The sequence below is a fragment of the Rattus rattus genome, chromosome 2 (assembly GCF_011064425.1).
Source record: "Rattus rattus isolate New Zealand chromosome 2, Rrattus_CSIRO_v1, whole genome shotgun sequence".
Classification (NCBI taxonomy): domain Eukaryota; kingdom Metazoa; phylum Chordata; class Mammalia; order Rodentia; family Muridae; genus Rattus; species Rattus rattus.
Window position 1 is genome coordinate 79,082,436 of NC_046155.1, and position 24,583 is coordinate 79,107,018.

The 24,583-nt window shown below is 46.5% G+C and overlaps 1 protein-coding gene across 1 annotated transcript in view; it reads right to left on the reverse strand.

Annotated features, from left to right (window-relative positions):
* Positions 1–5,959: 5,959 nt before the first annotated feature.
* Positions 5,960–24,583, reverse strand: part of Cacng3 (calcium voltage-gated channel auxiliary subunit gamma 3) — a 94,198-nt gene continuing 75,574 nt past the window's right edge. Inside the window, exons 2-4 of the mRNA XM_032892722.1 lie at positions 19,764–19,847; positions 12,890–13,030; positions 5,960–7,022 (exon numbers count right to left, since the gene is read on the reverse strand). Coding sequence (XP_032748613.1) covers positions 6,511–7,022; positions 12,890–13,030; positions 19,764–19,847 — 737 coding nt within the window. The 3' untranslated portion in view covers positions 5,960–6,510. The remainder of the gene's footprint in view (positions 7,023–12,889; positions 13,031–19,763; positions 19,848–24,583) is intronic.

Sequence of the window (24,583 nt, forward strand, 5' to 3'; positions counted from 1 at the left end):
ATGTAGTAGGTGAAGCAGATCACAGAGCACTGGAAAGATGTGCTTTGGCCCCAGCACCTTCTATGTCTCCTTGCTTCCTGGCCATGAGCTGGACAGCTCTGCTCCACTGTGCTCTGACCACCATGACATTCTGCTATACTATGTCTTGGGTATTTTGTCACACAAATGAGAGGCTGACAACATAGTTGTTCTCTTTACCACATGGTTCTTGAGCATTTTAACTTGCCCTCGGGCCATAGTTAAATTTTCCCTTCAGACTCTCTCAAATCCTCTCCGTTCCCTATAACCAATTAGCAATTTAGTTAATATTCCCAGGAAAGGTCATTTGATTGGTCCAGCTTATCTTTTGTGGTGAAGTCCTAAGTTCCAGGCCACTGGCCATCCAGTGAGTGGCTTATGAGGCCTTTGGTCAGGCTCAGTCCTCTGATTTAGCAGCTGTGGATTCGAGCAGAGTCATGTTGGGTGGACTCGGAGATGATGAAGGAAAGGGGTGTTTCCCTGGGAATATCTCTTGCCAAACTTCCAAAAAGAGAGAATGTTCTAGTTGTGCATGTGTGTGTCCGTGTGTCCACATGTGCTCATGATGAGAAGGGAAGGAGGATGGGGGTCTTGCATGGTTGATGGGTGCCATGGCACATGCATAAGGGTCACAGGACAATCTGCAGGAGTTGGCTCTCTCCTTTTATCCTGTGGATCCTGGGGAGCAAACTCGGGCCATCAGCTTTGGGAGCAAGCACCTTTACCCACTCGGCCAACTTGCTAGCCCTCTCTACTTGTCTTTGTGAGACAAAGTCTTTCACTAATCCTGGAACTTGTTGCATTGGCTAGATTGGCTGCTCAATAAACCTGCAGGAGTTGCCTGCCTGTCCTCATGGAGATTCAGACATGTGGAGATTCATACATATTTCACTCTGCCTGCCTTTTATGTGGATGATCAACTCGGGGCTTCATACCTACTCAGCAAGCACGTTCCCCATTGTGCCTGATTAAGACTCTCAAATGACCTCAGATTACATGAATGCATTCAAGGCATAAAGCCAAATCCTTAACATGCCTGCAAATCTGCACCCCCTGAACCCAGCTTCCTCGATTTTATTTTGTTTTTTATTCCTTCCAAGCTCCTGGTCTCAGTGTTTGCATTTACCACAGTCCACCCCTTATACTCCTCTGTTCTTCTCCCTGAGTAACTTTGAGGTCTGATTCTGGTATTACTTTCTTTTTTTGACTACTCCTAATGTAGAAGACTATATAACAGGGCACCATTTTAAACTGTGTAGATTGCTATGCTCCCTAAACATTGTCCCTTGGCAGACAGAGAGTGACGTAGGACAGAGGTCATTTCTGTTGAGATCATGGCTGCTTCTATGATCTAAGCCCTGAAGGGACTGAATCCAGAGAGGATTGAAGAAAGCAATATTTTCCTGGGAACATCTCTTACCAACTTCTGAAAATAGAAAGTATGCATTAGAATTTCTGATATATACTGGATGAAAATGTATGTGTAGTAGGTGGTGGGTGCTTGATAAATGCTTCTGGTCAGTGGCAAATGCTTGGTAAATGCTGGCTGGTGAAATGGCTCAGCAGGTTAAAGACATCACTGTTAAGTTGACCCAAGACCTGTCCTTGGAACCCACATTGATGGAAGGAGCAAACTGACTCTTGCAAATTGTCCCTTTCTTTCCACATGCATGCTGTGGCAGAGTCCCATACCAAGTAAAATAATATAAATAAAAATAAATGTCAGATAATACATGCTGGCTGAATGAAGGAATGAAGAAGTGCCAGAGGATGAAGGCACTAGAGGTAGAGACTATGTGGCCAGGAGACTGACTGCAGTAAAGACTTCACAGGAGATATGGAGCTTGTTCTTGGCTTGGAGGGGGAGGTTTGGGGAAAGAGAAGCCAAGACATTGTAAGAAGGGATAAGATTTATCAATAAGGCAAAGAACTGGGAATCAGTGTGATAGACAGGATATGGTGTGGTAGCCTGGCCAGAGCTGGGTGAATGTGGACAAGAGGTAGAGAGGAGGACCCAAGAGGAAAGATGGAAACGTGAGAACAATATGAAGTAACAATACTTTACTTTTTTGTTATTTTTCGAAGCACGGTCTTGTTGTGTAGCCCAAGATTGTCTCATTCTCACAATCCCCCTGCTTCCACCATCTCCATGCTGAAAGTAGAGATGGAGAATGGCTCATATGGGTGGTAAGATACTTCATTTTCTTTCCAAGTGATTTATGACTATGAACTCAATCACCCTAAAAAAAATCAAGCCCTATTTTTATTTTATTGTTTGGTCAGTTGGTTAACTGGTTCTTGAAATGAGGATTCAACTTCAGGGCCTTGTGGGTTCTAACTCGGGCAGACACAGCTGCATAGAGTAGGGCTGGAATACCGGACACACCAGCTGCCCCCTCCAGAAAGCACAAAGGAGCTATTTGCAAGGTGAGGAGACGACTGCACACGGAAACAGTGGACGAGAAGCCCAGCGGCTCTGGCTCTGAGGTTGGGAGAAAAATGTTGTGGTCTAGAAATGGTGAGTAGGGAACGGACCCAGGGTTGGTAGAGGAGATGGAGTGCCACATGATGGAGCCACCAGGAAATCTCTGTGCATAGGCTCTGGGTTCCCGCAGGCATGGGTCGTGCTCCTGTGTTGCTATGTACTTTTTTAGTTCAACTCTATCTAGTGGTTTAACAACTACCTCAAAGGTTAAAGGACAAAATAAGTTATGTTTCTAACATGGTGTTTGACATGGAGGGTGGAGGACTGGTGCAGTGGAAGGGTTGTGTGTGTGTGTGTGTGTGTACATGCACACACATATATTTGCACATGTATGGGAATGTTCGTGCTCATGTGTGTACATACATGTGGAAGTCAGAGAACAACCTCTTACGTTGTTTCTCAGGAGTCATCTACCTTGTTTTTTGAGACGGTGTTTCTCACTGGCCTGAGGCTTGCTGCTTTGATGTAGGCTGGCTGGCTAGTGATCTCCAGGAATCCTCTTGTCTCCTGGGCTTGTGCCACTGAACCTGGAGAATTTATGTGCATTCTGAAGATTGAACTCCAGCGAACATCAAGCACTTTACTGATTAAATCATCTCCTTGGCCCCTCTCGTGGAGATTCTGATGATGAGGATTGACCAGAATCCTAACTACAACCTGGGGATGCTCGTAGAGTGTACTTGATGCTAGGCAGTTGAGCCCCCGATGCCAAATCTTTGCCAGGAGCAGCCTGGAGATGGCACAAAGTGTCCTTCCAGGAGTAAGGGGTCCATATTTCTCCAACAGCTCTCTAGCTATTACACAATAGTTTTATATTGATGTTCTGGGCCAGCACCCAGCTAGTGAACCACTGACCCAGATTCCCGGATCTTGATTCACTCCCTATTCCTAGGGCGGTTCCCTCCTCACAGTATATGATGTTGTCATCTACCCACTCCGTTCACTAGATCCCTTTCTCCCCAAGGCTGTCTGCAGCCCACACGTAGAGGGAGATGGTCTTTTATCACAGCATCGCATTACCAAGTGAGACTCCTTCTGCTTTCTCTTTCCTGTTCCTGTTGATTAAGTCAAGGGAAGAGGCAGCTTCTCAAGCTAGACTCTCCTCACTGCTCCCAAAGTTTGATGATTTGTTTTTGATAAAAGGTAGCTCCAGGGCTAGCAACAGCTAGAAGACAGCACTATTATTTTATTTTGTTATACTTTTCCAGTTACTGTTTGTTTGTGAATTAATTCCACTTTCTAGTAAATATATATATATATACAATTGTTGTGCCATGGGGGTAGGAACGATCTCAAAAAGCCGGCGCCCAGGCAGCTAAGGTTTGAGAAGTGCTGGCAGAGAAGGGGGTTGTGCTTCATGTAGGAAGGCCTGGCTTCAAATGTGACTCTGCTTATTAGCACCCAAGATTCCTTACACACCTCAAATCTCTATTTCTTCATGTACTCAAATGGAGAAAGTGATTTCTAGAATGTGAGGATATTTTGATGATTAAAAAGATAATTGGAGATGCATGTTGGTTGCATACAACAGCCGCTAAGCATCAAATAAAGTTCACTGTTCCCAGTGCTCAGTGTTTTAAACATTTATTTACTGGGGGTGGGGGTGCGGGTGCATGTGCTTACACCAGTTGTGTTCTCTTTTTGGGTCCTGGGATCAAACTCTGGTCATCAGGCTTGGCGGCAAGTGCTTTTACCTGCTAAGCCATTTCTCCATCCCATCCCACCTACTGTGTGCACTTTGTAACAAAATTCACAGAGTAAGTTCCTAAGTTGCTGGGACTTTGATCACTCCAAGGAATCTTGGCAAGTGTCTTACCCTCTCTTGCTTTACTTGCCTCGTTGGTCCATGATGATATTAGCAATATGATCTTTATGGGGCTCCTGGGATGATCAATCTTTGTCTTTTTAACAGGTATATGGCCCTGGGTGACTGGACAATGATCCTGCCTCCCACTGGGGCTGCATCCTAGGGGAGCAAGTTCTATGGAAGTGTGAGGCCCTGGATATGTACTCAAAACACTCTACGCGACACCATTAATAGCAGAGGGGACAAACCATTCTTGCTTTTAAAACTTAAATAGCTATTCAGCTGTGCCCTCACCGTCTGTGCTTAAAGGCCCCTGAGCCTGCATAAGAACACCCTTCCCTCCCTTCATACAGAATCACTTCCATTGTTCATGTTTTCTCCAGAGGGATGTGCCATGGTCTCTTCAGATTTATGTATTGAAGCCTTAAACCCCAGCAAGACAGGATATGAAAGCAAAACCTTGGGAAGGTCCATGAGGTTAATGAGATCATGGGTATGCTCACCCACCCCATGACGACATTAGAAGTTCATAAGAATAAAAAAGATACCAGCCCGAACACACCACACGAGGGTGCAACAAGAAGGGAGCTGTCTACAAGCCAGGATGAGGGTTCTTGTCTAGGGCCAAATATAGACACCTTGACCTTGGATGTCTCAGACTCTAGAGTAGTGGTTCTCAACCTTCCTACCACGGCCACCCTTTAATGCAGTTCCTCATGGTGTGGCCACCCCTGACCATAAAATTATTTTCACTGCTACCTCATAACTACAACTTTGCTTCTATTATGAACCAGAATGTAAATATCTGATGTACAGGATGCCTGATATGTGACCTCTGTGAAAGGGTTGTTTGACTCCTAAAGGAGTTGTGACCCACAGGTTGAGAAGCACTGCTCTAGAGCCATGAGAAAGAAATATCTGTTGTTTAAGCTACCTGGTGCAAGATATGTTTTCACACTACCTAGAATCCATGTAATATATATATATATATATATATTCATCATCTCTCTGTCCTATCTATCTATCTATCTATCTATCTATCTATCTATCTATCTATCTATCTATCTATCTATCTATCTAATTCTAATTCCTGGACTGGGATTTTGATAGAGTCCCCCACCTAGCATGCCCAGTTCTCAGCACCACACTCAGTCTAAGTGTGGTGGTGCACGACGACGATGGTGGTCCCATAATTGAGGAGGTGGAGGTAAGAGACTTAGGAAATTTAAAGGTATCCTTTGTAACACAGCAGGTTTGAGACCAGCCTGACACATGAGACCCTATCTAAAAACTGTACATAAATGCACATGTGATCCTTTTAAATACTAATCACTATTCATACAGACTTTACTTAAGCCTCTGGGGTTTGGGGCTGGGGTTTGAAGGTTAAGAGCTTTGAACAACAGAGTTAGATCTTGAATGGCCAGCATCCTACTCCCCCAGGAGCTGCCAGAGGTTCAAGTCGGGTGGGTGAGGGGGAAGGCTACAGAGTCGATCTCAAGGGCCTCAAGTAAAAGGGGAAATCGTTCCTTATGGCTAGAGAGAGGAAGAGTAAAATGTGGTTTCTAGGAGAGACCTGAGCCGTGCTGGTGGTGGGAGAGCAAATTTGTGTAGGAAATACTCAGAAAACAAAACCAAACACCCCTAGCTCCATTGGTTACAAGGCAAAAACCTTTAATAACACGAGTGCTTATTACATGAGCTGCTTCGGGGCACTGACATCTGATTTCTGGTCATGTTTTTCTAACACTTAAAGGTGAATGCCTCTCTCAGGGCCACCTGTGTGGTGGGTTTCACGGAGAGTTTGTGTGGGTGGACAATGGGAACAGCTATGCATACAACCGACAGGGGATTTGGAAATCCCCCACTGCTATGACTGCACCTTCGATTTTAGTCAAGTCCTTTCCCAAGGAGGGAAGAATGTCGTGGTCCTTCCAGCAAAGAAGGAAGAAAAGAAAACACTTGGCACAGATACACAGTGAGGGGTAACATTAAGGGACCAGCGAGAAAAGTCAGAGGAGGTGGACGGGTCAAGGTCTAGGGGATGAGGGACCACTGTGGGAGGGGGCGGAGTCCATTTGGTTTCGTTCTTTGTAAGAAGTGATACCATCACGAGGACCATGCCATGCAACCTTAGAGACATCTGTGTACACTTCCCCCAAGGCTGTGCTGGGCGGCGGGGCAGAGGTCAGAGGTCAGCTCAGACAGGCGTGGTACGTCTGTTGGCCGGATTGTTATGCAACGACTCTTTGAACTCTTTGGGTGTGGAGTTGTGGAACTGTAGAAAAGCATGGTCCCGGTCAGAGTTGAGAAGGGTCCCCATGGTAAGCTTAGAGGGGTCCCGGGACAGGGTGAACATGGAGATGTCAGTGGAAGGGATGGTGTGGAAGCCTTTGCTGATGGGAGACAGGTCTCGGGATCTAGGTTCAGTGGAGCGAGAACTTGACCGTCTTCGGAATCTATACCTGTAGGGCGGTAGGCGCGCAAATGTAGACTTCTTCAGGAGCTCTGAATGGGATCTGGCGCGCAGCTGCTGATGCTTCTCAATATAGATGTGCACGGCGACCACACCCACAATTTCCGCGATGATGAAAGAGAAGGCTCCAAAATAAAAGGACCAGCCGTAGGAGTAGCTCTTTTTAGAGTCCCTCTGCCCAGGGTCTCCAGCATTGGCTGAGATATAAACTATGATGCCGATGATGTTGCTTAGCCCTGAGAGAAAAGGAAAAGGAAACAAACATCCCATAAAACCTCAGAGGCAATGAGCATTTTTAGAGTTGAGATACTGACAGAACATGTGGGGGTAACAGGGGGAGGAGGGAATAGATTAGGGACAGGGAATCCCACAGCTGAGCTCTTTCTGCAAAGGTCTGTTGGGAAATGAAGAATTCTGATGCTCAATCCTGGGCAGGGCACTGTCAACTAAAGAAGACTTTGTCTACTCATAGCAAGTACCGGAGAACCCAGAATGCACTCATTTCTCCTTGAAATAACCTATTCTATCGTCACTTAATCTTGATACTAACTCACAAGAATGGCAAAATGAACAAGATATGGATCCCTGACCTTGACTATCTCACCCACAGCTGGAGAGACTGACATAGAAATGTAATGAGAGCATAATTCAACAAGGACCCTATCAGAGATGCATATGAGATGACTGAGAGAGAGGGAGAGGAGAAAGGAGAGCCTTCCTTTGAAGACCTGGTGGCATCTGAGCTGGGTCCTGACAGCTGACAGGAGAGGCAAGACTCTGGACCATGAAGTGTGAGAGAAGGGGCAGAGAATGACTTGCAAGGGCATAGCCTGGATGCTGGTGAGGCTGGTGGCATCCTGAGCAGCAGGGAGGACCAGCTAGGGAATAGGACATGCTATGGAACTGGAAATGTCGAGGAGAGCCCACTGGACACAAACAGGGTAGAGCCGTAGTCTGGTGGTGAATGAACCCCTAGAAGAAGGAAAAATCACTTAAATCTTTTTTTGGAAGAAGGAGGGCATGGTGCTATGAATGGAACCCAGAGCTTTGTATGGACTAGGCTAATATTCTACCACTAAGCTACACCCATGGAGGTCCAAGTCTTTTTCTTTTCTGACAAAGTACACTTGTCAGCTGTTGTTGGTGCACCAGGAATTAGAATATACAAAGCTATTAACCCAGAAGGCTCACTCCTACCTCTTGCTTATCAACTTGACCATTAACCTGGCCATCTAATAGGCTTGGGGGCAGAAGACCCAGTCAAGCACACATACAAACTCCACCCCGAGTTATTGTATCTGTTGCTGTTGCCATGGTCCCTGGACAGCGGACGTCAGCTTCTCCAGCCTTTCAACACAGACTCAATACCAGATCTTTCTAGGGAGCACAGATTAGGACTATAGAGGCTTCCAGCTCCTTGGACTGAGCAATGCAAGGGCTTTCTGCTTTTCCAGCATGCAAATGTTACTGGATTACTCACTTCTCTTGGTTGTAAGCTAACTCAATATTGCCCCATGCCATTGTGTTTCTCTAGAGAGTCCTGGCTTATTCATACACCTACTTTCCTCAACAGGCTCCATTGGGAATGACCAGCTGCTCACCCCTTAGGAGAGGAACTGAGTTCCCAGGCAATGGTGTGAAGGAGCAGAACTCGGGGTCCTACTCATCCTCACTTGCCTGACTCACAGTATTGCTCTAAAACATCTCTTTCTGTCAGGGCACAGGCTCGCTGCCAACAATGGCCGAGGAGTCGGTGTGCCAGCTGGCATCTTCATGCACTAAAGTTTCACTACCTGTGAGGTGGCACTGTATGGAATCTGTCCCTCTCTGCAGGCCCAGGGCCGGTTAATGAGTAGCCTCTCCTGTAGCCCCTCTGTTGAGTCCTCCTCCCCGCTCCTTGAATGTCCTGTACTTCTCAAGATATTCCTAGGTTGTACAACTAAAGGGTTATCTTAAAGTTCTATCTAGAGACTACAGAAATGGCTTGCTGATCTTTCAAAGGACCCGGAGTTCAGTTCCCAGCACCCATGCCTGGTGGTTTAGAGCTGCCTGTGACGTCAGCTCTGGGGGATACCATGTCTTCTGGCCTCTGCGTGCACCCCACCCCCAACACACATAAACAGAAATAAAATAACCCTGAAGATATAAAACAAAGCTTTGCCAAGCAGAGTGGCTTCAGTCCCACCATCCTGAGTGGCTGTCGGGGTGAGGTCTTACAAACATTTTGCGTATGACTCTGGTCATACTCAATCCAGGACTTGCCCCTAGCAGGGAAAGGCCGAGTTCTCCCTCTGCCCCATGTTCTCTCCTGGCCTTTCTTGGCACCGGCTTTCTCAGATAGGCAGCAGGTTCTGATCAGTGAGATACACCTGATACAAGACATGATGGATCTGGCTCTGTCAGGCTGCCCTTCCCCCCAACCCAGGATAAAAACTGCCTTCTTTCCCCCAAGTGTCAATTTGCCCGGATGATTAGTGGAAGGCACATTCTCTTATATTAAAATGAAGGTAGATATAACAAGGAGGAAAAGGCAGAATTCACATGAATTTTTCAGTTAAGTGGGAAACTGACTTCAAAGAGATTCTGCTCACTGATGCTTCTACCGATGCCCTGACTGCCCAGGGCCATGTTCTCTTTCTCCCCTATGACAGCAGGGAAATATGTGTGACAGAGTTTAGAAAGTCCCAGAAAAGAGGGCTTTGCTGGGGGGGGGGTAGGAAAGTTCACAGGGATGTTCAAATGTCCAACTAGTTTTAAGAGGCAGGAAGCCAAGCAAGTTATCAGTCATCCATCGGGCATTTATTATAGGCTAGATACTGGGTAGTGTCATTAGTGACTGGACTGATTTATTTTATGGTGCTGTTGATGGTACCCAAGGCTTCAAGTGTGCTAGACAAGGGTAGTACCATTCGGCTACCCGCTCCTAGCTACGAGTCTTTTCCTTCACCAGTTCCGTGCATTCCCTCCTATAGATGGGAGAATAACTTGGCTTAGTAAGTTTCTATGTTAACACAAGCTAGGAAATGATGAAAGCAGAATTTGAACCCAAGACTCGTGGCCATGGTGAGTGGAGATTTCGGTAATGAGACTCTTAGGGAACACACTCTTACTCTTCACTATTGCTCTAGCTTGTAGCCCAGAGCTTGACCCAAAGCAAGAACACAGGGTGTGTTTGTTGAATGAATGAGTGAATGAAAGGATGACTAGAATTGATGTACACATTAAACACACCAAACACATAACAGCTACTTTATGCTGAGCCACACTGGGTGCTAGCCACAGTTTTGGGCTCGGTTATGTGTACCAACTCATCAAATCCTTTAAACAGCCTCCAGAGGCAGTATCATTATGACCTGGGCCTTTTAGGTGGGCACACTGAGGCACAGAGCAGTTTAGCAACCTGCCTGATGCTATACAATGAGCATAGAGAAGAGGGGAGATTAGCACTGGCTACCCGGGCTTCAGAGACCGTGCATTTGGATCTTGTTATCAGGCCTAGGACCCAGGAAGTGCTCAATAAAGGCCGTAAACTTTAGCACATAAAGGGCCTTGAGGAGCATGGGGTCTTCCAATACTGTCATTTTATAGGTGGAAAATTTGAGACTCTTGGGGCTCCAGAGAGTGGGGGAGGCTCTAATCCTAGACAAGTATTCCCTCAGGGCTCTCACAGTCCACTGCATCTAACCTACCTGTCATCCCGCACAATACTCCCATGCAAAGAAAGTAGCTGATGACACTTTCCCCTAACAGTCCCCTCGGGGGACAAAATAATGATCTTATCTCACTCTTTGTAAACTGTCACATCAGCACAACACTGGTGCAGATTCTCCTGGTTGGTCAGCCAGAGCGAGGACAGGGCTCCCCGTGGGAGGAACATTCCTCAAAAGCAGCTAAGCCTCTGGGTTTTCTAGTTAACGCCTGTTACCACAGAGCATGGTCAGAGGCCATAGCGACCTCTGGCTGACCTGTGTCCTGACTAAGGACAGGGCTTTCTCCCTGGTCTGTAATCGAATGGGTTCCCTGAGAGTGAGAGGGGGATACTGTCCCTGTCTGTAGAAGGGAAAACATGTGGGAAAGAGCCTCACAGGGGGCCAGGATGCTGGGCTTCATGCTGGGCAATGTTTTGTTGTTGCTTTTCCAACAGTAGAAAACAACATCGCGGCTTGCACATGGAGTGTCCTTCCAGCAGCTCTGTGAAATTAGAACCACTGCTCTTTGCTGTGTTGGAGGTAAGGAAGCCAAGGTACCAGCAGGTTGGAGACAGTTCCTAAGGCCACCCAGGTGGAGCAAGAACTCAAATTTCAAAAATGTCACTTATGTACAGCCTACTTTGGTCTGGAAATAATACAAGGAAATCTCAGAAAAAAAGCAATTCTTATGCTTTAAATAATCTTGTTACCGTTTATTATAATTCTTCTATTTTAATATTTATTAAGTTTTTAGTGTATCTAAGGTATACAGTGTACTTTCATGTATATATTTTTAGAGTGAATATAGTGGGTATAGGATTTGGTACTACTCTTTGGTTTCAGGATCCACTATGGTCCTTGGAAAGTATCCCTGTGGGTAAAAGAGTCACCACCAAAGCTGTCTTCCTCTCCCCCTGCTATGGTGGTTAATAATAACTGTCAACTTGACAGTATCGAGAATCGTCTAAGAAGAAAGCCTGGGCATATCTGTGAGGAACACTTGAGGCTGTATTAATTAAGGTGGGAAAAGCCACTCTAAATGTGGATGGGATCCTCCTCTGGTCTGGGGTCCTGGATTGAATAAAATGAAGAATGTAAGTAAGCAAGCTGGACATCCACTCATCTCTCTCTGTTCCTGCTATTTTCTTCACCATGACGGACTGTACCCTGAAACTGTGGCCAAAAGAAACCCTTTCTCCCCTAGGCAGCTTTTGCCAGATACTTTGTTGCAACAATGAGAAAAGTGAGGAGTCAACTTTCCTCGTTCTCTGATTCTCTAAAGCTTTTCATCCTATTGGCATTGACCTGTCTGGAGCGGGAAGGGGGGGGGGTAACAAAGACATGAAAGGAAGCGTGGAAACCCAGAAGGAGAAGAAGATAAGGACACGGGAGAAGGAGGGGAAGTGGTGGTGGTGGTGGTGGGAGAAGCTAGTGAAATGGGACACATTTCTGAAGGTAGTTGTGGTAGTTTGAACATGCTTGGTCCATGGGAAGTAGCACTATTAGACAGTTTGGCCTTGTTGGGGTGGGTGTGGCCTTGTTGGGATGGGTGTGGCCTTGTTGAAGGAAGTGTGTCACTGTGTAGGTGGGCCACCCAGTGCAGAAGAGACCCTCCTCCTAGCTGCCTTCAGAAGAGATCCTCCCCCTGGCTGCCTTTGGATCAAGACAGAACTCTCAGCTCCTCCGGCAACAAGTCTGCCTGCGTGATGCCATGCTTCCTGACATGACCATAAATGGACTGAACCTCCGAAAATGTAATGCCAGTTCCAAGTAAACGCTTGCCTTTAGAAGAGTTGGTTTGGTCATGGCATCTCTTCACAGCAATAAAACCCAAATGAAGACAGTGGTCTCTGTCTCCTGTTCACCCTGCACTTCCTCCTGTTCAGAGTTGGTGTGGATGGATGACCAGGTCTTCCCCATGGACATCTGGGGCTATTGCCTTTGCTCTCTCCAGAGATGGTTGAGAGGATATGGGAGCTTGGAAGCTTGAAAGATGGTGGACAGCAATCGACTGGCATGCAGGGGTCTCACAGCTCTTCGCAACCCTTCTCCATCTCCCTATCTTTTCTTTCCCTCTTCCCTTTTCTTTCTCTCTTTCTCTTGTCCCCTCCTTCTTCCCTTCTTCCCTCCCTCTCTCTTTCTTTAGAGTTTCACTATGTAGCCCAGGCTGGCCTGAATTGGTGACCAAGCCTCCATAGTCTTGGCTGTCCTTTGGTTAGTCTGTTTCCTTGTCCCTTTGTCTCACAGTCTCTGACATCCTGTCTTCTCCTTGTATTGCCCTTGCAGCAGCCTTGGCTGGAGTCTGGGCCTCTTGTCTAATGGAGTCCTCAGCTGCACACAGGTTGATCGCTCACCCTGGGTGTGGCTCTGGCTTTGGTTTGCTGCCAGGTTACATCTCAAGGCAAGACACTCACCTGCAGAGACGAAGAAGATGCCCGCGCTGAGGATAACACTGTGCCTACTGCGGTGGAACTCGCTGGCAGCCACACAGAGTCCCCCGAAAAACAGCAGAGTGACGCTGAGGATGGGGAAGACACTGGAGGCCCTCACAGCCCCTGTGGAGAGAGGAGAGAAGTTTTCATCGATGTTCCAGCCAGCCTTGGGACCCACCTGCCGTGGTCATGGAGTGTCTGTGAACCAAACAGTGCAGAACTGGAGAGAAGTCTGAATCCCATAGAGGTGTGAGACCAGTGCCAGTCACTCAGGGGCCTGTGATCTGGAGGCCCAGAACCTGACAGCTGACCTCTTAGACTTTCAAGCAATTCTACCAGTCGCGTGCATTGTAAGTTATGTCTAGGGGCTTGGAGCCTGGAGTCACTGGGGACCCCACTTTCAGCTAGGCAACATCCTCTTCATCCCCCCACTTCCCAGACTTCCTGGGGTGGGATGGCAGTCCTATCCTGCCTCAGGCTACTAACCAGGTCACCCTTCATTTCTAATGAGAGTCTGGGAGTGAACACAGGGAGAACCAGACTTAGTTGCAAGCCCTAGATCTTTGCATGATCAGTTACTCCAGGGTGTCCCCGTGAATAACAGAGGGCAATATTAAACAATGATTAATGCCAAACAGTGACAACCCAGACCTGATCATAATAGGGGAGGGAGGGTTGATTTAAAATCTTTTGGGTCTGTATTCCGAGCCTGGAACCCAGGATCTTCATTTTGCATCTGGACCTGCACAATTACCCAGGTAGTCCTGAATGCAGGGGTTCATGTCGGCCCATTTGCAGCTCATCAGGATGCAGAATCTTAAACACCTGTATTTGCATAGTAAAGAGTCTGGCAGTACCCATTCAAAACCCATTTAGTCACAGAATGATTAGATGAATTTATGTATTCACTCAAGAAATATTTATTAAGCGCCTACTAGATGCCAGGCACCCTGCCAGGCGCTAGGGAAGCAGCAGCAAGAGCATTTAAGGACCAGAAAAGGCACAGCATTGTCCTTGGGAGCAGCGTTGGTCAGGAGCCCCCTGGGTGCCCTGCTGGAGAGGTCTGAAATCCCCATGGTAGAAGTCAGTATAACCCTAGCTGGAATAAGGGTGAACCTGACCCAATCCTTAACTTCTAATGGGTTGCACCCTGATGAACCTTAGGACACTGGAAGTACTATAGATGGGGCAGGCAGTAGATTCAGGAGTTATTTTCTACTCAGTTGGGGAGAATCTCACAGCAACACAATACACCACAATGTGCTGGCCATCTTCCTTTAGCCGAAAGGCTGTCTGGGATCATCGATGGCTGCTGCTGTACATTGTGAGAGAATTACTTCACATATTGCTGGCTTAGGAATACACTCAGATTCAAAATGGTAAATGAGGCTCGACTGAGCACACATTGCTTTCAAAACCACTGTAGGGTTTGCAAATCCCAAGGTGAAATGCCCCCATGCCAGGGACTGGCTGTATTTTCTGGCATTGGTGGGGGATGGGAGGGAGGTTTGGGAGAAGGCACCTCTCTACAGCTAATGGTTGGCTTGTTCTGAGCTAATCTGCATACATGCATTATTAATGGTTTGTTTGTTCTAACTCTTCTGCCCAGGCAGCACCTGGAGGAGCACAAAGAGCTGACTGGTAAGTGCCTAGGTCCAGATGTCCAGAAAGATAACTGCGGGAGCACCGGACCAGAGGGACAGACTTGGAGGCTGCCGATGGACTGCATCATTCTCAGTAACAGTGCTGGCTTGAGAAGTATGAAGGCAGGGTTACCGCAGTCTTCTCGGGTCTCTGGCCCTCCAAAGCTTAAATATTCAGTAACAGGCAGCACGAGCTTTGTTCCGGTTGCAGCATGGTCAGGCCTGGATAAAGAACCCGAACGGATTCTGTGTTCATCCATATATCAAAAAAGCCACAGAGCCCTTTCTCATGGGTCTTATGCTCTAGTAGAAGCCACCGGTATGGCCAGCCACATAGTTTGCAAGGCCTGTGCCAAGGAAAAAAATAGGAGGTGTCCCGTTGCAAAATTAAAATTTCAAGATGATGACTGCAGTGCAGTGACGAGGACTTTCCCCAGGGTTGGGCCCTGAGTGATTGACAGGACTGCAGGAATTCAGGTGAGGGTGGGCGTGGCTTGGTCTAGTGCAGTGGACCATGGAAGGGATCGAATTCAGGGGATGTTTTCTGTGTGGAAGTATTAGCCGATGGCTCCACTAACGGGGATGAGGAGAAGATTCATGAGCAACTCACATGCTTACTCTCAGTGTGGAGCGAATGGCACCTTACTGTGGCCCGTCAGCCGGAGGAGCAGAATAGAGGCAGGACAGGCAAGGGTATAGCTCATTTTGGCCGGGAGGGGTTCCGAGCTCTGTTACAGCATTCAGTCATGTGACTTAGCTCCACCTTCTTTCCTCGTTTAGATCTGAATGGAAAAACTCTAAGACACTGCGAGCAGTTTAGGTTAGTTGTGTGCTTGGGGATGGTAACAGACGGAAGGAGCAGGGCACAAAGGAGTAGGTTCTCCTAGGACAGAACACGAGCACCTCTGTATTTGTTTCATTATGTCTCTCTCAGGCTAGAGGCCTGGGCAGTTCGTGGTCCTGGATAGCTGTGTCCTTCCCTCTGCTCCCATAGTGACCTTTTAGGAGGGATTTCAAACAGCCTGAAAAACTGGTTGAGAGAAAAGAGGCATGGGGGAGGGGATCCTGGGCCCTAGAGGGACGAGATTAGGTCAGTCCCCTCTGAGTTGGTGGGCTGCCCTGCCGGTCTTTGGCACTGCCCTGGATTATGCTGGGGGCTCAGAGAATGAGAACCTAAAAATATAGCGGGGTTTTGTTTTGTTTTAACATGCCGAGTAATTTGATTTAAAGTAAATGAACAAGCTTTTAAAAAGCGGGCTCAGTGTCAAGGACCTTCTGACCTTGGTCATGCTCTGTGTCCCAGCTTCATGCCCCGGCTTCATGTGCAAGCAGAGCTTTTCTGTGAGATTCTCTTATCTGCCCTAAGGCTGGACCCACCTAAGAGGCAGCAATTACTCTAGTCCCTTCCCTGAGTCTCTATTACCTGAACTCATTTCACGGGATGAGTGCTGTCTGCCGACACACCTGGGCGGACTTCTGTTTGTCACCCATGGCTGCTTCTACTTCCATTCCACAGAGAATCACTTACAAGCCATGTGAGTCCCCGGTGTCAGAGTTTGTCTCAGACCATTGCCTATTTAATAGGTCCACGGGGTTTGAGGCAAGCTATTTATTTTCCTGTTCTCTCCTTCCCCTATGGAAGAAAGGAGTCTATAGGTTCCTAAGTCATGTTAGATCTGCACTCATGCTCTGGTGACCTTCAAACTCGTTCCCCCACATTCGCACATTTGTAAGCCTCTTCCTCAGTCGGGTGTGTTTATCGCTGGTTCATTCCAGTAAAGCTTCAGAAGGTGCAGCGGGGGAGGGCTTCCCTTCACCTCAATATTCTCAAGAAGTAGAGAGGATGCTCATGGTAATTTTGGTCTCCAAGTAGTCTGTGATCCCAGGTAAGCTGGCCCAGGCACCCGGAGTGTAGGGTATAGCTTAGTGGGTTCAGCCTTGGGAACAATTCCTCAAATACTTGCTAAAAAGTTTCCATCTTCGATGTGTGGGTTTTCAAATGGACTCTTGGCCCAAACCCCACAAAACATTTGTGTGTGTTTGGAGGTCAGAGTATAATTTGCAAAAGTCAGTTCTTTCCTTCCACCATGTGGGTTCTGGGATGGAGCTCAGGGTGTCAGCCTTGGAGGTAGGCACCTTTAATCTCTGAGCCAGAGGTTCTCAACCCGTGGGTCGAGACTCCCCTTGGGAGTTGCACATCCTTGGGAGTTGCTATCCTGCATAACAGATATTTACATTACGATTTGTAACGCTAGCAAAATTACAGTTATGAAGTAGCAACAAAATAATTTTATGGTTGGAGTGTCACTACAACATGAGGTACTGTATTAAAGGGGTGCAGCGTTAGGAAGGGTCAGAACTCAGAGTCTGAGCCATTTTGCCTGTCTGTGAATCAACCTTTAAAAAGACCATTTGCATTGTGTGTTGGCAGGGTTTGCTTAAAGATTCAGTGTAATGAGTTTATTTGATTAAAAGAATTTTTTAATTAAAAAAATGATTAACCTTTGAAATATGCCCCAAGGACATTGGAAGTGATAAGGTTGATTATAAAAGTGTATATTTGGACTGGCCTGGTAGCACAGGCTTGTTATGCATTCTAGCAAGGAGGCTGAAGCAGGAGGAACACAAGTTTAAAGCCTGATTGAGCTACAAGGTTACTTCAAGGCCAGCCAGGGCAAATTAATGAGATCCTGTTTTTAAAAAAAAAAAAAAGAAAAGAAAAGAAAAAGGGAAAAAGGAAGGAGGTGGAGACAGCTTAGTGACAGGAACTTGTTTGTTGAATGAGGAAACACACACACACACACACACACACACACACACACACACACACACACACACACCAAAGATGTCTCGGAAGCATGTGAATATGTGCTATGTGTAGAAGAGGGGCTATAACTGAGACCAGAAACAGAGCAGGTCTTCAAAGCCAGCTTGGTCCAGAAAATATCCCTAAGACAGGAAGCAGAGCTTCCTCTGGCAGAATGGTGGGTCATGAGCTGTTAACTGCAAAGTCTCTTGTAGGCCATCTAAGTCTAGAATTGTGCATTGACCAATCAGACTTGCCACGCATTTGCATGGTGGAGAATTCAGTCACAGGATTGGGTGAGAGTGGTTTCTTACCCTGTTCCTATCCAAATGAAAGAGGCCAGCTCCCAAAAGAAGACCCCCATCCCCAATCCAAGCAGTCCTGCATCTTATGCAGGCAAATGTTCTTACTGTCATACCTGCAACATAGTAAAAAGCTTGTCGCTTTTCTGCTCTTGTCTAAAGAGTGGTGAGGCTGTTTCTACCATGGCACAGTTGCAACTTGGCAACCCTGTTAGTGGTCAGACCTCTTTCTGTCCATAAGCAAGATTTAAGTAGGTTCTAGAAGCCCTGGCCACCCAAACTCTCAGGGGCAGAGTCCAGGTCTTGAGAGTCAGAGGTAAGCTGATTTGAGCGTAGTTTCATCATTGACAAAAGAGTTGGACTTGGCTGCCCTTCATATTGTTTTATGGGACGTCTTCAGTTGATATGACTTAGGCCTTATTAAGTTGTTTTCTATAATGCCATGGGTTTAACTGTGGCCCTCAAAATTCTTGTACTGGAGACTTAGTCTTAAAATCCGCTCATGGCATTTGTAGGTGGAGTCTTTGGGAGGTAACTGGAATTAGGTGACTTCTGATTTAGCCATTGGTGGTTAAGGAGAGGGAGAGAAACTGGAGATGATGGACTTGCTTCATCTTTCTGTGTGACATCCTCTGCTACTTTAGTATGCAGCAAGATAGCCCACGCCATTGGCTGAGCACTGTGCTCACCGGCTTCCTAGCCTCCCAAACTGTCAACCAAGGAAGCTTCTCTTCTCTGTGAATTACACAGGCAATACTCCACTGTAGCAGGGGGTGGACATGGGACCAAGATGCAGAGGTTTAAACAGCAGCCTGCAGCCAACATCTAAGAGCATCAATGGAGAAGGGGGGCTGGGCAACAGCATCTGTTCATCCCCCTCTTATTCCTGATTATGGATGCCATGTGACCAGTTGCCTCCACTTCCCTGTGATAGTGGACTGTCAGTTGAACTCCTTCCCTCCCTCCTTCCTTTTTTTCCCTCCCTCTGTCCCTCCTTCCCTCCCTCCTTCCTTTTTTCCTCCCTCTATCCCTCCTTGCTTCCCACTCTCCAGCCCACCCCTTGCTTGCCTTTCACTTCCTTTCTTCTGCTCCCCTCTCCACTGCTGGATTGACCCTAAGACCATATTCTACCCACTTTGGCTCCAAGATGCTTGATCTCTGAGTCATGAAGCCTGAATAAGACAGTTTCTTGGAAGTTTAATTTATAACCCCAGTATTAAAAAATATCTCCTTAAACCTAACATTCCTAAATAGCAAATTAGATAACTCATTGGGCTTTTCCTACTGCTTGAACTTGACACTTGTTCTTAATAGACATGACACAGGCATCCCAAGGCACAAGCTTCTTGTGCCTGGACCGGTGTAAGGCCCATCTGTTCTCCCACTCTGCTTCTGTAATCCCGTGTGACAGGCCAGAGCTGACATATACATACACCACCTTATGACTACCTTATGGTCCAAGGCTGAGTGTACTACACATTCTCATATGTATTTTTTTGTGACCTTGTCAGCTTGTTGACATTATAATTTCCATTTCAAGACAGATGAAGAAAGTGAACTATCTTGTCCCAGGACCAACCTCATGAGAAGGAGGAAGTCCAGCAGGGTCAAAGCTTGGCCTATCACATTCCAGTCCCAAACTGTACTGGTTCTAGTGGAAAGTTCCTACAGAGACATTGTCCCTGTCCCAGTAGGATTGAAACTGCAGAGATGTCAAAGGAGAGGTGAACTTTGGTTTGTATTTATCTTGCCAGGCCTTGCCCTTGGGGACCCCACCCATTAGCACATCACCCATTAGCACCTCACCCATTAGCACTTTGCCATTAGCACCTCACATCACCCACTGGGAAAGGTGAAAACTGCACTGAGTTGAAGAAAATTCCTTAGATTTTCTTCTAAGGAGACTAAAAAGAACCTTTCAATTCACTTTTTCTTTTCTATTTCTAGCTCACTGAAATGAAAGAAAGTTCAACATCAGAGCCTTGGGAATGCATGTCTATACTTTGAGGTAGATAATGAGGAGCCTCAAACTCAATAGGTAAGAGGGTGATGGCAACAGACCCTCTCCTTCCTCCACGGGAGACTGGAGAGGTAGGGGAACTTACGGAGAAGATATTCTGCTGTATCCTGTTCATAGTCTGCATCTTCCGGGAAGTGATCGATTTTCTTGCACACGCCTCGGAAAGCTCCTGTGAAAACAGACACGGCCCTGAGCCAAGGGGAGAGTGTTACTGGGGCCCAGGCTGGGTCTGCAACTCCATGTTATGTATACTTCCCTATTCATTGGCAGCTGGGCAGAGAGGCCCAACAGCTGATTTATGTAGGGTGCAAAAAAGAGACTAGTTGCTGTAGTTTGGATCTTGAGTGTCCTTGGGAGACCCATGCATTAAAAGATAGACCTGGGGCTGGGACTAGAGTTCAGGGGTAGTTGTTTCCTAGCATGTCTAATTTCCAGCACATATGCAGACACACACAGACACACAAAAAGACTCACACAGACACACAGACACACAGAACCCTCTGCCATTGGTAGGAGGGGTTAGAACTTTTGAGTCCAGGGGGAGGAAGTTAGGTCATTGGGTACATGCCTTAGAAGGGAATTTTAGGAGCCGGGCCCTTTTCTCTCTGCTTCCTGGTCACCATGAAGAAAGCAGCGTTTTCTCCCATGTCCTACCCAACATGAACCACTCATGTTCCATCTCACCGAAATTTCCAAACATCTGAGCCAACTAACCATGCCCTGATACCTCAGAATCAATGTCCACCAACCCATTTCTTTTCCTTAAGAGTTTATTTATACCAGGCATTGGGGCAAACACCTGTGGTGGGGGAGGATAGGAGCAGGGATGCAGGTTCAAGACCTGTCTGGGACACATGTCAAATTCAAAGCCAACTTGGGAAACTGAGCAAGACCTCTCAAAAGTAAGGCGAGGGAGGCGGCTCAGTGGTGGAGAACTTGCTTAGAATGCTCAAGGTCTACACACACACACACACACACACACACACACACACACACACACACACATACAGAGTATTTGTTGGAGTGATGCACAGCTAACATATCAGCAGAGATGACAGCTAATAAATAGATATGATAAAAACCAAAAGACTGAAATACGCCGCTTTTCAGACATCTCACGCCATTGCAATCTTAGAATTAGGAAACACAAGAGCTTGATGTGAGGGGTCTCTGCCTAGCTTGTCCTCAGTGAGGGAAAGGGGAAACAGAACTGAAGCATTTGATTTATCTTCCCACTTAACAGGTAAATAAGGGAGAGTTTCACTTGCAGTCACTCAGGAGAACAAGGAGCCAACATTCCACTCTGGGCACTGGGAAGGGGTTATCCTCTTGTCTCCAGCCTGCCAATTCTGACCATAGGCCCCTCTAGTCCTCTCTTCCCTCACAACCCACCCCTATCTCCCGCCAGCGTGGGTCACTCAGATCCACAGAGAAGCTGTCAGCATTTTGCATTCTTTCTTTCTCCAGTATAAACTTGACTCAACTCATTGTGTGTGTTTGTTAATCATTGTGGGTGTTTATTAACTAGCCAATTAACCAATCTCTGGGGCAGCTAATGACTCTGTCAGTTCTTATAAATGACAAACAGTATTCAGAATGTCTCACAGCACGGCGAGGAATTATGCCTGTGTTTCCTCTTCCCTGTCTGCAAAGACAGAGGCAGGGAGGTGAGGTGCAGTGCTGTGCAGAGCAAAGCAAGAAGGGGGAGCATCAGACAGAGCCAGGCTTGCTTCTCCGAGAGGTCGCTGTAAGATGAGAAAAGGCCATTTATGAAATATATATGCATATATACTTCTTGTGAAGCTTGGGCACATGATTATAAAATAGCTGCCGCTTATTAAGTGTTTCTGGGGTGGAAAGATGGCTTTGTAGGTAAAGCACTTGCTGCTGAGCATGAGAATTTGAGCTCAGATCCCCACTATCCACAGAGAGTATGGTGATGGGGATGTCTGCCCGTAATGAGAGGGCTGGGAGGTAGAGACAGGAGGATTCCTGAGATGGGCCAGACAGTCCAGCTGAATTGGTGAACTCTTAGTTTAGTGCAAGACCCTGTCTCAAAACACAGGGTGGAGGGCTGACAGATGGACACAGCAGGTAGGTAAATGTTGTAGCCACCCGACTTCCATGATCTGCATTTACTTTTCAGAACCCAAAAAGGTGGAAGAACAGATCCCACAAAGTTGTCCTCTGATCTCCTCGCATGCTCTGTGGTATGTGAGTGATCGACGCACACACTAATTCAAAAACAAAGACGGACTGGGCATGGCATTCCATGCCTTTGATTCCAGCACTCTGAAAATGAAGACAGGCAGATGGATGTGAATTTGAGGCCATCTTGGTCTAATATTGTAAGTTTCAGGCCAGGATAGCTAACGCTACATCGAAGTGCCACGTCTTTAAAAAAAGAAAGAAAGAAAAGAAATGGAGAAGTAATCGAAGAAGACACTCTGGCCTCCACACACATAAACATGTAAACATGTGTACACATGTACACACACACACACACACACACACACACACACACACACACACACCAACTTATACCCCTGTATACATACACTAAAGTGAAAGAGTTTTCAATGGGTCAGGCACATGGATGGGGCCACCACCCGTGAGGCAAGTTGGTTAATATTGACATTTCTGATGAGGCACCAAGAATCCCAGAGGCACCCTAGCATGTGAGGCTTCAAAGCCTAAGGCTTCACCATTAGACTTGAACGCCTATCATTGCTGGCTCTAATATTCTTGTTCCTATGATTATCTTATAATGCTAAGAGCACTATCCATTTAACTCCTTACTGCTCACTACTGTGAGTAGGCTCCAAGCCTCTCTGGACCTTGAATAGTGGGTGCAGCTGGGGGCAGCCTGGAGCCTTTGAAACTTGAGATAAAAGGAACATGTCCCAAGCATTTCATCCCAGCAATGGATAGCAGACTGACACTGGAGCTAGGGAGATGGCTCAGCAGGTAAAGTGCTTCTTCACAAGTGCATAGACCTGATCTTAGGTCTCTAGCACCTATAGAAAAACCAGGTATGGCGTCATGAATCTGTCACCTCAGTGCTAAGGTGAGGGTATATCCTGGGCCTTGCTGGGCATCCAGGTTAGCGAGTCTCTGGTTTGGTAATCCTGCCTCAAAAACAAGATAGCCTGCAATGGGGGGGAGGTCGACATAAATTGATTGGATAATGTCATAGTATGTATCCCATGGACCACTTTAAGCATCTTAAATGCCTTATAATCTATAGCTCTCAAAATGCATTATTTTTGTGATCTATCTTACAAATGAAAAACCTGAAGACCAGAGGTTTTACCCATTGACATGGCAAGTAGTCTTAGGGATTCCAAAGTTGAAAGTCTTTTTTTTTTTAATTGGCTATTTTTATTTATATTTAAAATGTTATTCCATTTCCCCCACCCAACCATCCACTCCTTCCTGCCTCCCTGCCCTGACATTCCTATACACTGGAGGGAGGGAGGAGGATCCATCCTTGGTAGGACCAAGGGCTTCTCCTCCGTTTGATGCCCAACAAGGCCATCCTCTGCTACATATGCAGCTGAAGCCATGGGTCTATCCATGTATACTATTTCAATGGTGGTTTAGTCCTGGGTGCTCTGGTTGGTTGATATTGTTGTTCTTATGGGGTTGCAAATCCCTTCACCTCCTTCAATCCTTTCTCTAACTCCTCCAATGGGGACCCTGTTCTCAGTTCAATGGTTGACTGCAAGCATTCGCCTAATTACATCATGCTCTGGCAGAGTCTCTCAGGAGACTGCTATATCAGGCTCCTGTCAGCATGCACTTCTTGGCATCAGCAATATTGTCTGGGTTTGGTGGCTGTATGCATATGGGCTGGATCCCCAGGAGTGGCAGGCCCTGAATAGCCATTCCTTTAGTCTCTGCTCCAAACTTTGTCTCCATATCTCCTCCTATGAATATTTTTGTTCCCCCTTTTGAGAAGGACTGAAGCATCCACACTTTGGTCATCCTTCTTCTTGAGCTTCATGTGATTTGTGGATTGTATCTTGGGTAATTAGAGCTTTTGGGCTAACGTTCACTTATCAGTGAGTGCATACCATGTGTGTGTGTGTGTTTGTGATTGTGTTATCTCACTCAGGATGATATTTTCTAATTCCATCCATTTGCCTATGAATTTCATGAAGTCATTGTTTTTGATAGCTGAGTAATACTCCATTGTGTAGATGTACCACATTTTCTGTATCCATTCCTCTGTTGAAGGGCATCTGGGTTCTTTCCAGCTTCTGGCTGTTATAAATAAGGCTGCTATGAACATAGTGGAGCATGTGTCCTTGTTATATTTTGGAGCATCTTTTGGGTATATGCCCAGGAGTAGTACAGCTGGGTCCTCAGGTAGTTTTATGTCCAATTTTCTGAGGAACCTCCAGATTGATTTCCAGAGTGGTTGTACCAGCTTGCAATCCCACCAACAATGGAGGAGTGTTCCTCTTTCTCCACAGCCTTGCCAGCATCTGTTGTCACCTGAATTTTTGATCTTAGCCATTCTGACTGCTGTGAGCTGGAATCTCAGGGTTGTTTTGATTTGCATTTCCTGATGACTAAGAATGTAGAACATTTCTTTAGGTACTTCTCAGCCCCTCAATATTCCTCAGCTGAGAATTCTTTGTTTAGCTCCATACCCCATTTTAACAGTGTTATTTAACTCTCTGGAGTCTAACTTCTTGAGTTCTTTGTATATATTGAACATTAGCCCTCTATCTGATGTAGGATTGGTAAAGATCTTTTCCCAATCTGTTGTTTGCTGTTTTGTTCTATTGACAAGTGTCCTTTGCCCTACAGAAGCTTTGTAATTTTATGAGGTCCCATTTATTGATTCTTGATCTTAGAGCATAAGCCATTAGTGTTCTGTTAAGGACTGTTATGAGT